General features: G+C 53.0%; 1 protein-coding gene across 8 annotated transcripts in view; it reads left to right on the top strand.

The window, feature by feature from the left end:
* Window positions 1-13,621, top strand: part of TNS1 (tensin 1) — a 200,456-nt gene that overhangs the window by 24,750 nt on the left and 162,085 nt on the right. For all 8 annotated transcript variants that reach the window (XM_047721014.1, XM_047721015.1, XM_047721013.1 and 5 more), the window contains exon 3: window positions 6,795-6,832. In XM_047721014.1, the coding sequence (XP_047576970.1) occupies window positions 6,795-6,832 (38 nt within the window). The remainder of the gene's footprint in view (window positions 1-6,794; window positions 6,833-13,621) is intronic.

Below are 13,621 nucleotides of genomic sequence, written 5' to 3'. Positions count from 1 at the left end.
TAAGGTTTTTCTGGAGATGATTTAGGGGTCTGAGAAGGTAGGAAAGGGGGAAACCTAAGGGGGAAGGCTTGAGGGGTTGGGGTTCTGGAACTCCTGCACACTTTAATCAGAACAACTCTGGTTTTAGAGTTTAGACATATTGGGAGGCAGAATGGATGGTGGTCTTGCGCTTAGCCCAGACGTCCTGGATTCGTATCCCAGCTCTGCCCCTTACCAGTAAGAACTCAAGCAGCCTATGTCACCCGTATGAGCCTCAGTCACCTCTCCTTTCAAATGAGACACATAGCACACCTCCCTCCTCAGGTTACTTTGGGGATTAAATGAGATAATATGTACACATAAAGAGCTCAGATCAAGCATTTAGTCAATGTTGACCAAGATCACTGAGGTTCCCCGTAAGACTCCATCTGCATGAAAATTTTAAAACCACTGTATGGGAACATCAAGGTTTCTTCTTGCTTGAACTTCAGAGCCACACGGCATCCATACCCCTGGCCATGCCCTGAGATACCTTGTATTACTTGGGGTACCCCAGAGAAACAGAACCAATGGGATGTATGGATGTATGGATAGATAGATAATTTATTTTAAGGAATTGGCTCATGCAATTATGGGGGCTTGGCAAATCCAAAATCTGTGGTCAGGCTAGATACCCAGGGAAGAGTTGAAGTTCAGATTCAAAACCAGTCAGCTGGCAGAGTCCCTTCTTGCTTGGGGAAATCAGTCTTTGTTTTTATTCAGGCCTTCAACTAGTTGGACGAGGCCCACCCACATCCTGGAGGTTAATGTGCTTTACTCAACGTCTGCTGATTTAAATGTTAATCTTATCCACAAAAGCCCCTTCCCAGAAACATCTAGGATCATGCTGAACAACTATCTGGGTATGATAGATAGCCTACCTGAGCTGACACATCATAGAAACCATCATACACCTCCAGGCCAGGCCGTGGAGATAAGTGGGGCAGGGAAAGGCTGTGAGGCCGTGCGCGCAGGTGGGTGGTTGGGCCAGTCTCTCTGCCAGCTGGAGAAAGGAGCTGAGGCCCACTGGGGGTGTGGGTGGTTCCTGCTGGGGTCAGGTGCACACTGAGGCTATGTGCTCATTTTCCGAGCTGAGGCTGGGAGGAAAAGGCCATTTAGATCCCAACAATGTTGGCTTCCTGTGTTCCCGGGAGGGCAGGAAGCCACCTCAGGACGGAGTCCCAGCAGCCCAGTGAGGCGGGAGCTGGCTCAGAATGGGGTTGGGGGGTGCGGTTTTCCACCCCAGCAGGTAACCTGTGGACCCCTCCACACTCTGGGGCTCTCAGCCCTCCCACTGGCTGGGCCCTGCTGGGCGGGGATGGGGGGGCATGCTGATACCCATGGGTAGAGATGAGGCTCCTGGGGCTCTACCAAGCTTTGGTTTGACAGGATCCCTCCCCAGGGGGCTTCATCTTGGGAGTCACTGGCTTATGAGGCCAGCCTTCTGCGGGAGCCAGGGGACCAAGGTGGGGTGGGGCCTGGGATGTGTGTCTGGGGAGGACTCAAGCGCGAAGCCCAGCAGGATGGGAAGGCTGGCGTTTTCCTGCCCTGGTTCCCCCACAATGAGGAGGGGTACTTTGCAGAGTGGGCCTCTCTGTTGACTGCAGGCTGGGTGTTTCATAGAGTCTGGGATGCATTCAGGGTCGGAACCCAGGCTTGCTCACACTTCCACTGTCGAAGGGAGGAAGAGGCATGTGGTGACTGGTGGAGAGACCAGTGGGGTGCCCCAGGCTCTAGCAGCGGGGAGAGGGCTTGAGGAACCTCTGTTCTAGGGCTCAGCAGCTGGGGGGGTTTCAGGGCTAATCTAGGCTAACGAGTGTGAGAGTGTGAGTCAGCAGGGTGTGGTGGGGACCAGAGAGTGAGAGGTATTTGTTTTGGGTCACACAGTTGTACAATGGTCCTCAGGACTAGAACCCGGTGTCCTGATTAGGAGACAGGGGCTCCCCAATGCTGATGCCAGCTACAACCTTCCACAGAGCATCCTCAGGGCCAACCACAAACACGAAGTCCGTCAATTCTCACAATAACCCTGGGAAAGATGCTACTATTGCCCCCATTTTATAGATGAGGAGAACAGAGAGATTCAGAGTGGCTAACTGGTCCCAGGTCACAGAGCATGACCAACATCTGGGATGAGAGCCAGTCTCCATGCAGCCAGATAGGAAAGCGGGTAGATGGAGAGCTGGACCAGGCTGGATCATGGGTGGTGTGTGTCCTGAGGCACTCAGAAAGCACTGACCATGGTCCATACTGGCCCTCTCCCAGCAGGGGCTGGAGCGGAAAAGTGGGGTTCATCCACCCTCTCCTGTGGCTCTTCCATTGCCCCAGAACATCAGCATTGGTTTAGGCTGGGAAGAATTCTTCCAGTTTTTAAATTTACACCACATTTGTTGAGCCCCATCTGTATGTCACACCTTCTGCCAGGAGGAGGGGCAGGACACAAAACTGCCAGGTTGAACAGGACCTCACTGGGAGCACAGAGGAGGGAGGGATCATCTTTGAGTGCCTGATTATCCAGGGAGGGACATTTTGAAACGGGCTTTGGAGGATGTATATGAGTTCCCCATTTCAGACGTACTAGATTCAGTGTCCTTTTGGGGAGTTCAGGATGGCAGATCTCTTTTGGGGGAAGTGGCTGGAAGTGGCGGCAAGGGTGTTATAAGTGTGCTGAGGGGCTGGACAAGACCGTTCTAAGCAGGAGTGCAATGTGGTTAGTTTGCACTTGAGAATGGCCTGCAGCTCTGTGGATTAAAGGGGGCGGGGAAAGCTGGAGAGACAGGGCCCAGGGAAGGATAATTGGTCTGAACTGGCAGGAAGGAGGGAGATTGGACAATCTCTTTGGAGTTACTTTCTGGGACATGATGACTAGTTCTTGGTAGGGGGAAGGAAAGGGAAGAAGGAATTTCAGAGATGAACATGCCTGTTCCTGGGGCGCAAGGAAGGACTGGGGAGGTGGCTTCTGGCCTCAGTGTCCAGCATCAGCCTTTAGCCTCTTGCTTTCTGAGGGCTCCTGGGCTCTGGTCTCTGTGTTGGTTATCTGGAGCTACACAACAAATTTGTCCCCAAACTTAGCAATTTACAACAGATATGAAATTATGATCTCACATGGTTTCTGAAGGTCAGGGTTTCATGTGTGGCTTCACGGGGTGGTCTGGACCTTTCGCAAATGTAGTCAGGATGTCAGCTGGGGTCATAGTCATCGCAGGGCCTGACGGGGACCGGAGGGTCTGCTTGCAAGGTGGTTTGGTCACGCGCCTGCCGAGTTGGTACTGACTGGTGGTGGGGGACCCCAGCTGTTCATCATGTGGGCCTCTCTATAGCATCGCTTAGAGGTCCTCACGCATTCTGGGTGGTACCTGGCTTCCCCCAGAGCCAGTGATCAGAGACACCAGGGCTGAAGCCACCATTCCTTTGATGACAGAGCCTCAGGAATCACATGCCAGTGTTTCTACAATATTCAGTGGGGTACATAAGCCAGCGCCATTCCCTGTGGGAGAGGATGACAGGAAGGTGTGCCTCCCGGAGGCAGAAAACACTGGCTGCCGCAGTTTCCCTTCCTGGAGCACATTTGAACGTGCCATGGATCTGGAAAGCGGGAAGCCAGTAGAGAGTGGCATGCCCAAATTCCATGTGACAGCAGGGGAACTGCCAGTTAGAGTAGGAAATACTGCCCCCTGGGGGAGACCGGAGAAGGGTGGCCAGACTACGGGCACCATTCCTGGAGGGCGCGCAGCCCAAGAGGGCCTCTCTGGGGGTGGGCACGGGTGCTCCTAAGGTGTACAAATCCACCGGCAGAGCTGCTGGGAACCTGCCACTTGAGTGGAGTTTGCGGAGCTTTTGTGTTCCGGGCTGGGGCCTGGGGAAGGTCTTCCTTTGCTCCCCACTGGAGAGCTCTCAAGGGCACCCTCTGCATTCCAGCACTCATGGAGCCCTCGGCTCACTGTACTGCAGTTGCCCAATGATCTCTCCATCTGCCCTCCACCCAAGGGCATTTGTTGAGTGTCTGCCCACTGTGCAACAGGCGGGGCTGCCCCGGACGGTCATGCAGGCTGTTCACTGCCAAGGGCACCTACCCGAGAGAGCACTGGAAGCAGCCACGCTTTGCTCTCCAGACCGTGCACCCAGGTACAGAGTTGGGTCTGCCTGGAGAAAGGGCACCTTCTTGCCATTTCCACAAAGATGCTGGATTCAGCTGTGTGTCCCAGGGGCTGGATCAGAAAGTGTGCTAGCTACTGGGGATTTGGTGTGAATGAGACAGGCATGCTCCCTGCCCTCATAGGTCTAGTGTAGGGAGGTAGACTTATTCATAAGTGAGCAGTAGTTACCCATGTTGACTTCAGATTGTGAACTGTATTAAGAAGGAAATTATCAGGGTCTTGCCGAGAAAGAATATGGGAGGTGCCTAATGTCATTTAGGTGGTCTGGAAAAGGCTCTTGGGGGTGATGGATGGCTTTCAGTGGACTCTAGAAGGAGAAGAAGGATTTGGCTTGGTGAGCAATGGACAGACAGCTGGGGTGAAAAAGAATGGTCCAGGCAGCCAGAACAGCAAGTGCAAAGGCCCTGAGGTAGGAAAGGGTTTGGCGCATTCTGTGAACTGTCAGATACTTGAAGTTGGAGTCCCAGAGGTCATTGTGCTGTTTGTATCTTGACTGGGGTCAGTAGGCCCAGAGTGGACACGTAGGGAATGTTTTTTTGATGGATCATGAAATGTTGGGGGCAGGCAGGGTATGGCTCAAGGGAAAGCTGAGAGTGGGGTGGGAATGATTAAATGGGGGAACACAAACTCCAGGGGAGATCTTCAGTCAGGTCCAACTCCTTAATCATTTATTAAGCTTCTACTGTGGACCAGGTATTGTGTAGTGAGAGAAAGAGAGAGAGAGAGAGAGAGACAGGTCCTTCCTCTGAAGGAGCCCACAATTATAGGGACCAAGGCAGTGGGGGAAACGTGCTCTGTGTGGTGATACCTGCAAGGAGGTAGGGAACAGAGGAGGGGCCCAGGACTTATCCAGGAGGGTTGGGATTTGATCAGCAGAGGAAGGGGAAAGGTCCTTCTGTTTGGAGGTAGTGGCCCAGTGGGGCGCCTGCCTGGCTGGAAGGGCCAGCTCAAGCCACATGGCCTGAGGCTTTCTCAATTCCACATTCCAAGGCCAGGAAAGAAGGCATGGGGGTGGGGCTGGGGTGTCTGGAGGGGAATTGCCATACTCGGGGGTAGTGGGGGTGGGGTGGGGTAAGGTAAGAGAGAAGCAGAAAGGCTAGACAGATGGGCATGATTTGATTTGGGTGGCCAGGGGTGTGTATGTCCTGGTGTGGTCAGGGGTGCAGAAGTCCCTGAGCTGGCCTGGGTGGCTGGTGGGGTTAGGAAAGGCTTGCTCAGCAACAACTGAGTCACAGGCCTGAGCTGGGGCCAGGACTAGGTTCTGGGAGAACAAGTTCCCGGGCAGGGCCAGTGGCCAAGGTCACATCCCAGACTTCCACTCCTACAGACCAATCAGAAGCCTTAGTATGGACAGCCCTTTTTTGGCAGCTCTGGGCCTTCATCTATGCCTCAGTCTCCCCCTTTTGCATTCTGCTGAGAATCAGGTTGGCTCAAAGCCAGAAAGTGGTTGGACGAACTGTAGATCCAAGAGGCCATGGCAGCGGGCTGTGGCCCAGGGCTGTGCTTGCCAAGGATTTGGGGTTGGGGCTGCTCTCCCCAGCCTCCCTGACTCCTACCACCACCTCCCGCCCCTGCCCCATCTCAGCAGCTAACAAGGTCAAGTCAGTGCAGAAGCTCAGCTCAGGAGACCCCTCACCCCATCCGTGAGACCTGGTGGGAGGGGACCACCAAACTCCAGGGTGGAGGGCCCTGGGGGTGGGGCAGGCAGGGCTGGGACATTCCAGACTGAGGGAACCCCATAGGAAATTTGATTCCAGCTTCTGGTGGTGGGAGGGCAGAGTTAAGTCTGCTGTGTGTGTGTGTGTGTGTGTGTGTGTGTGAGTTTGTGTGTGTGTGTGTGTTTCAAATGATGCACAAGGAGTTTGTGAGCCTGCGTAAGGCTCATCTATCCGTGTGTCCGTGTCCAATGCCTGTGTCGCGCTGTATGCTGGGGGTGTCCTGTGAAAGTGTGTGTGCTGGTGCCCCTGAGTCAGAGGTTTCCCTGCGGCATGAGTGTGAGTGTGTGTGAGGCTATGTGTGTATATATATGTGTATGTGTACATGTCTGGTCGAGTGCACGGGGATAGTGGTTATTGGTGAGTGTGCATGTGTGTGTGCACCCGTCTTCTCCTGGACCGTAAATCGGGTGTGTGCGTCTCTCCCTGGGGGAGAGTCAGCGATCACGGTTCCTGGGGTGCCGGCTGCCTGCCTGCCTGGTGTGTATGTAATGGGAGAACACCGCCCCCCTCCCCCAAGCCGTATTCCTTGGCGCGGCTGCCACGGGGCCTGGGTCCCGGCCACCTCTGCCCCTGGCACAGATCCAGCAGGGCAGTAGGTTCTCCCCCGCCCCTCCCCCCGCCCCTCCCACCTCCCCGCGCCCGCCCCCCGGGGGCTCTGGTAATGGGGGCTCGGCACCTCCGCGGCCTGCGGGTCCGAAGTCCCGGGTGTTCCCGCCCCGCAGGCCCCGGGGAGCTGCGGCAGCCGCCCCCCTCTGCCCCCTCCTCCCTCCGTTCCTCCTTCCCTCCTTCCCTCCTTCCCTCCCGAGAGCGGAGTGCGGGCGGGGGTGGGAGGAGATTTCGCCCAAGTTTCCATTTCATACCTCGCGGCTAAACTTTCTTTCTGTGTCTCGCCCTCTCGCAGTCTGCAGCTTCTCCTGTCATCGGAAATGCCAGGCCAAGGTAAGTGGGCGCGGGCCGGCAGGCTCGGCGGGGGGCTCGGGGACGGGACTGGCTCGGGTCCGGGACGGGAGCTGGGGCGCCGGCGGGCCGGGGGCGGTGCCCGGGTCGTCCCCTGCCCTGCTCTTTGTTTATGCAAAGCTTCGGGCGGGGAGCGGGCTCGGGTCAAGGTGAAGGCGAGGCCCGGGGGTGGGGGGCCGCGGTGCGGGGTCTGAGCAGCTCCTGAAGGTGGCTGGCGGGGACCAAGCTCCAAGGGAGGGGACTTTGAAAGTATTTCCCTTAGTTGGGGGAGGGGGCGCTGGTTCGGGGAATGAAGGAGGAGGGGGATGCATTTCATTTATCCCGTGGGCGGCACAGAGCCCTGGTTGGCCCAATTCAGGCAGTCTGGAAAAACTTGGGATGGGGGCCACAGCCAAAGGAGGCCAATGGCGGGAAAACGGGATAGGTGGGGAAGTGGGGATGAGGTCGGAGGTCAGGCTTCCCCTGGGCACAGAACCTCTTGCGAGATCATCTCACTCTTGTTATTGGCCAGGTGGCACTTTGGTCCTCAGTTTCCCCATCGGTGTTTCAAGGCTAGCCTAGGTGAGAGAAGGAAACTGAGGCAAGAAGGCTAGAGGATTGGCCTGGCTGGCTTGGAGCCCTGCTGCATCCTCTGAGGCCTGGACAGAGGAGTGATGGGTCAGGAGCGGGCTTCTTAGAGTGCTGGGTTATGATGGCTTATCTGGGAGGGCGGCTGTTCTGTCACATGGGCCCAGCTTTCTGGAGGTGGAAATGCCGGGCCTTACCTGTCCGTCTGCGCAGCCCGCCATGATGGCTTATCTTCCCCTGCCCTTGCAGCCCACCTTTGCTGTTCACCCCAGATCTTTCTGGAAGGAGTTCAGTGAATGGAAGGAGGAGGGAGGAAGTTTCAAAAGCATGCACGGGGCAGTGGAGACTCAGTATCTGGTTCATCTCATCCTTTGCTTCTTTATTTGCCAAATGACCTTGGGCCAGTCATGCAACCTCTGTGAGCCTGTTTCATCCTTGAGGGGATGGGAATAAGAAGAGGTTATTATGAGGATGAAATGGATAATGGGTGTGAAAGTGCCCAGGTCAGTGCCTGACGTAAGGTAGGTGCTCCAGAATGGAGTAACTAGTCATTATCATCAACCTGTCACTCCAAGCGCCAAGGATTATTGTAGAGAAGGGTGCTCATGGAGTGGACAGATCTTCGAGGTAATCCATTTCCTCCCGGGTGTCCTTGCTCAAGCAAAATCCTTGGTCTTGCTGGGGCCGGCTCCCCATCGGTAAACTCCAGGTAGGAGTGCCCTCCTAGCAGAAGTGCAAAGGGCCTGGCTCACAATGGGCACACCTGGAGAGCTGCCCCTCCCATCGCCTTCTGCTTTTCTGCTTCTTGAAGCCTTGTCTCCCTTGGTGGGGGCGGGCAGTGAGTTTCTGCTTCTCCCTCCATCTGCCTCACTGTTCTCTTCATCCAGAGCAGAGCTTCTCCACCCTTTAACCCCAGAGGCTGCGCCTTCTCGCTCCTCCCCTGTCTACTCCCTTTCTCTCTTCCTTTCTGCACCTGCTTCTCTTAATAACAATGAATGTTTGTACAGCGCTTTGGGCTTTAGAAAGCACTTCAGTGCATTATCTGACTTTATTCTTTTAATCCCATCATGGCGTAAAACAGGCTGAAAGATCCCATTGTTTTATGAATAAGGAAACTGAGGCACCCAAAGGGCGAATGACTTTCCCAAGGTCTCATGGTGTAACTCCTCACCATCTTTGTCCCTGGGCCTTGGTGCTTCCTTCTAAAGATCCCATCTTGCTGATGTTCCTTAATCTTTCCCTGCCCCTCCCCCTTGGCTTTCTGTCTCTTGCCGCAGCAGATGCCTTTAGACAGGATGAGGGAATGAACACACTGGCAGTGAAGGGTCTGAGTCTGGTTGAATGGGGGCTGAGATGCCAGAGGGATGCCAGAGGGATGCCAGAAATGATTTCTGGGGGCATAACCTGCCTGGCAATTCTTGGAAATGCTGGGGACTCAGAATCCCCCAGGCTGTAGGTTGTAGCAAAATTCTGCTCTGCCTAGCCCTGGAGGACAGCCCAGAGGGTAGAGGTGGGCTGGCAGGGCATGGCCAGACAGACAGAAAGAGCCTTTTAGAGGATTTTCCTCTATAGGAAATGGGATGCACTGGTGGTGTGCACTCCACCCAGCTGGCAAGTCTTTCCCCTAAAACCACAGATCTTACTACTGCCCTGCCTTTTCCTCCTGCCGGGAAGGGCGGTGGGAGCCCCAGCACACACAGCAGAGCTCTGTCCTCTGGATTTTATAACCAGATCAACTTGGAGGTCATCTCATCCATCCCCTTACCTCTAGACAGGGCTCATTACACAAATGCTTACTGAGCTCTTTCCAAGGGCCAGGCAGTGTTCTGGGTATATAAGACAGATAAGGCATTTGCCCTCATGGGATTGACATTCTCCCGGGGGAGACAGACAATAAGTAGGATAAACATGCTATGAAGGAAATGAAGTAAAGCAGTGTGTTAGAGAGTGATTAGGCTAATGTGACCCAGGAAGACTTTTCAGAGGAAGGATCATATGAGGTGAGACCCAAATGTTGATGTTCCTTGGTGACCTGGAAGTTGGAAGAGCAAGTGCAAAGGCCCTGAGGTGAGATGAGCTTATCAAAGGCTTGAAAGAAGGTCATGTCACTGGAGAATAGTGAGCCCTGGAGCGTTTTGAGCACATAGGACATGATTGGATCTCTGTTTTGAGAAGGCTGCTCTGGACTTGAGCAGGCACAGGGTAGGCTAGGGAGATGGGCCAGCAGGTTGCTGACATCGTCCAGGTGGGGGAGGCTGGTGGCTCAGTCCATGGTGCTTGCCGGAAAGGTAGTGAAAGGGGCCAGATCTGGGATACATTCTGAGGTAGAGCCCAGAACTTGGCTGATGAATGAGAATTTGGGTGTGTGAGAGAGAATGGGCCCAGGGATGACTCCAAGGTTTTTGGCTAGAGTCACTGTGTGCACGTGGTTCCATTTACCGAGATAAATGGAGTGTGTGAGAAATTTCTAGGGAAGAAGGTGCCAAGATTTCTGCTTTGCTTGATTTCTTATTTCACAGCTCTTTTCCCACATGCTGGGGATTTCTTGCATATGTGTGTTCTCTCCTGTCCTCTCAAACTCAGCCTGCACTGGTCACCCCTCTGGAGAGTGGGTAGTTCTGGATGCCTTAACATGCTACCTTCCAGAGTGTTCTTACAACATGAACCACGATCTGATCTGAGAGGGGCTGTATTATTTACACAGCAATAGGTGTAACAATCTCCCCCCAAAGTTAGTAGCGGAAAGCAGCCACAAGCATTTAGTATCCCATGCAGTTTCCATGGGTGAGAAATTTGGGAGTGGCTTGGCTCGCTGGTTCTGGCTGGGGATCTCTCGTGGGGCGGCACTCAAGACGTCAGCTGGGGCTGTGGTCATCTGAAGGCCTGACTGGGGCTGGAGGAGCTGCTTCCGAGTGGTTCATTCATGTGGCTATCAAGTTGGCGTGGGCTGTTGGCAGGAGGTCCTAGTTTCTTGCCCCATGGTGCTCTCCATGGGGCTGCTTGAGTGTCCTTACAACATGATGGCTGGCTTCCTTAAAGTGGGTGGTTCAAGAGAGAGCAACGTGGTGGCCACAATGTCTTTTTGTCCTCACCTTGGAAGACAAATACTGTTATGTTTACAGAATCCTGTTTGTTGTCTAGGTCATCGTCATTGACTATGGGAGGGACCTATGTAAAGACATGATTACTTGGAGGCAGGAATCAATGGAGGGGCCACCTCGGAGGCCAACTTCATGGATGCTCAAAGAGAGAGGGCGAGGTTGACCTGGCTCCTGGGAGGGTGGTCCTTGGCAGTGTTGAGAAGGGCAGAGAGGTAGGAATCAAACCTGTCCCTCTACCCCTGCTGCCTTCCAGCTCTGTGACCTATGTTATAGAGAAATAAATGCACACCAGCACACAGTAGGCGCCTTCCTCCTTTCTTGAACCACAGGTGAAGACTGGAAGGGATCTCAGAAATTCAATGCCCAGTTCTTGCCACTGGGACCTGCTTGAGAGAAATGCTCCCTGCTGCTGAGCAGGGGCCCCTGAGTAGATATGAAGTACCTGTTTAATTGTGCAAAGCAGGGCTGAGGGTTAGCCTGTACCCTCAGCTTCTAGAATAGTCCCTGACTCATAGTAGGGGTTCCGATGAAGGAGTAAAGGAGTGGAATAAAGGAATGTTGAGGAACAAGAGGTTCCTATTTAGAGAGAGGCAGAGGAGTGGGGCGAGGGAGGGCTTGAGAGTGGAGAGAAGGAGCAGCAAAATCATTTCGTAATATCCTTCCAAATAGCCCTCTGACCTTCTGACGGAGATTCACACTCCACATACGTTTAGTCATTTACATTTTCTAGCGGGAGTATAACTCACATACCGTCAAGTACACGTGTCAGTAAGCTGATACCTGTATATGAACCAGATCAAGATCTAGAACATTTCCAGCACCCGAAAGTGCCCTTTTGCACCCCTCCAAGACAGTATCCCCTAAAGGAAATTTCTAGTTTTACTTCTGCCATCGCAGATTAGTTTTGCCTCTCTTTGAACTTCTTATAAATTGAATCATACAGTACATTTACTCTTTTAAAAAAAATGATTTATTTGTTTTAGAGAGAGAGAGAAAGAGTACGGAGCGGGGAGGGGCTGAAGGAAAGGGAGAGGGAGTCTTAAGCTGACTCCATGTTGAGTGCAGAGTCTGACATGGGGCTTGATCCCACGACCCTGAGATCATGAGCTGGGCTGAAACCAAGCGTCAGATGCTCAACCGACGGCGCCACCCAGATGCCCCTGTTGACGCTTCTGCCTGGCTTCATTCACTCAACAGTCTGTCCTTGCATATTACAGTGGTTCATTCTTTTTGATTGCTGTGTTGTATTCCAGCCTATGAACAAACCACAGTTTGTTTATCCATCCCACTGTTGATTGCTGTTTGGGTTATTTGCAGTTTGGGGCTATTCTGAACAGACGTGACTAGGAACTTTTAATCATCTCTGTTGACACAGAACTTTGTAATACACAAACATCTTCATTCACCTTCTCGGTTCTGTGAGGTGGGCTAGGCTCATGGCAGCCCCGTTTTATAGATCCAAAACTGGGGCCTGGGGAGGGTAGCCGACTTGGCTAAGGACCAGGGGCTTTCTACATGATTCGGGCACTGCCCTAATCCATGGGTGGGGAGCAGGTGAGAAGGGAAGACAGTGAGACAGACAGAGAGAGGGCTGGTTTGGGCACTGGAGAGTCACCCCAGTGGATGGAAATGCCACCCTCCAGTTCCCGACTCCGAATCCCTTGAAGGAGGCAGTTCCGAGCCTAATTAGTCCCCATCCCTCTGTCTCTTGGGGTCCTTATCTGTCCCAAGTTGCTTCTCTCCTGTTGAGGGTTAAAATGGATGGTCCAGGATTTGTCTTCCACTTCATTCCAGCATACCCACAGTGTGTATATACATGGCAGATTTTCTTCCGTTTTGTGTTTCTTCTCGCTCCCCCGCTCTAGGATTCCACAGCCTCCAGGTGCATTTTATCAAACTAGCTAACTCTCATCTGTTTATCTATTATTTAAAGGGAACTTGTAAATTTAGAGTTGTCGTAGATTTACAGAAAAGTTGCAAAGATGATCCGAGGAGTAGCCATGTAGCCCACACCGTTTCCCTAAGCCCTAATGTGTTTTTGAGAAATGCTTTTCTTGCTCCTGATTTGCCCCTTGTTTAAAATAGTAGTCCCAGATGAAAAATGCTGCTCCTTCCAGCAGAATGCTCATTCCAGGTCAGATGTGAATGAAAGGGAGGTACCAGGCAATTGCTGGGCAGGCAAACTGTCCCCACCTCAGCTTCTAGGCGGCTTCTACTCACCTCCTGTTTCTCTCTTTCTCCTTCCCTCTTCCCAGACCCTGGCTCTTCCCTGTCCCGAGCACCAGCAATGACTTGGTCTCCTCTCCTGTACCAGAGGGGTTTAAATCTCATCCTTTAAGCTTGAAAGGAAAGGAAATCCTATAATGAACCCCCGCCTTTCAGTCTTAGGACACACCACCTTTCCCGCTCTCTCATAAACACACCTGCTTGTGTTTCCTTCGTGGTTGTGCTGGAGGCTTGGGGTCATATGCTCCGGGTTATAGCTGGACTGGGGGAGGCTCGCAGCCCCAGGACCCATCTGTTGTTCTTTGGCCTTGAAGGCAGAGTATTGCATTTAAATCCTGAGTGCATCCCTAATTGGTTGTGTGACCTTGGGCAAGTTCCTTAACCTCTCTGTGCTCCAGTTCCCTCATACGACGGGGATGAGAGTAGGACCTACCTCGTAGGGCTCTCGGGAGCCCTGAGAGTGATGACCCAACTATATGCCACGTTCTAGATCAAGTGGTGAAAAAGTTGCCAATATTTATTATTTTCTATCCTTCCTGCCTTCTAAATCCTGGAAGGTGGGGAAAATCTGAGTGACCAACACAGGGCAAAGTGTGGACTTGGCAAGATACTTGCTTATGTGTTTCTCCTCTTCTGTCCATTATCAAGAAGGCACGAGGAAATGGTGCAGGCAAATACAATGTGTCTTTTGCTTGTTTGCTTGCCCCAGGGCTCCTGAGATTATAGCAGTGGTTCCAAAGACTTTATCTATACAGGAGAGTCACCTAGGGCGGTAATGATGCCTGGGTCCTTCTCCCTACAGTCGGATTTAGTTGCTTTGGGGCAAGATCAGGCATTGGGAATTTTAAAAGTGGCAACCAGCACTGGGAGTGTAAAA

The sequence above is a fragment of the Lutra lutra genome, chromosome 3, assembly GCF_902655055.1.
Source record: "Lutra lutra chromosome 3, mLutLut1.2, whole genome shotgun sequence".
Classification (NCBI taxonomy): Eukaryota; Metazoa; Chordata; class Mammalia; order Carnivora; family Mustelidae; genus Lutra; species Lutra lutra.
Note: the sequence above shows the minus strand (reverse complement) of the source record. Positions and strands in the feature narration are given on the sequence as shown.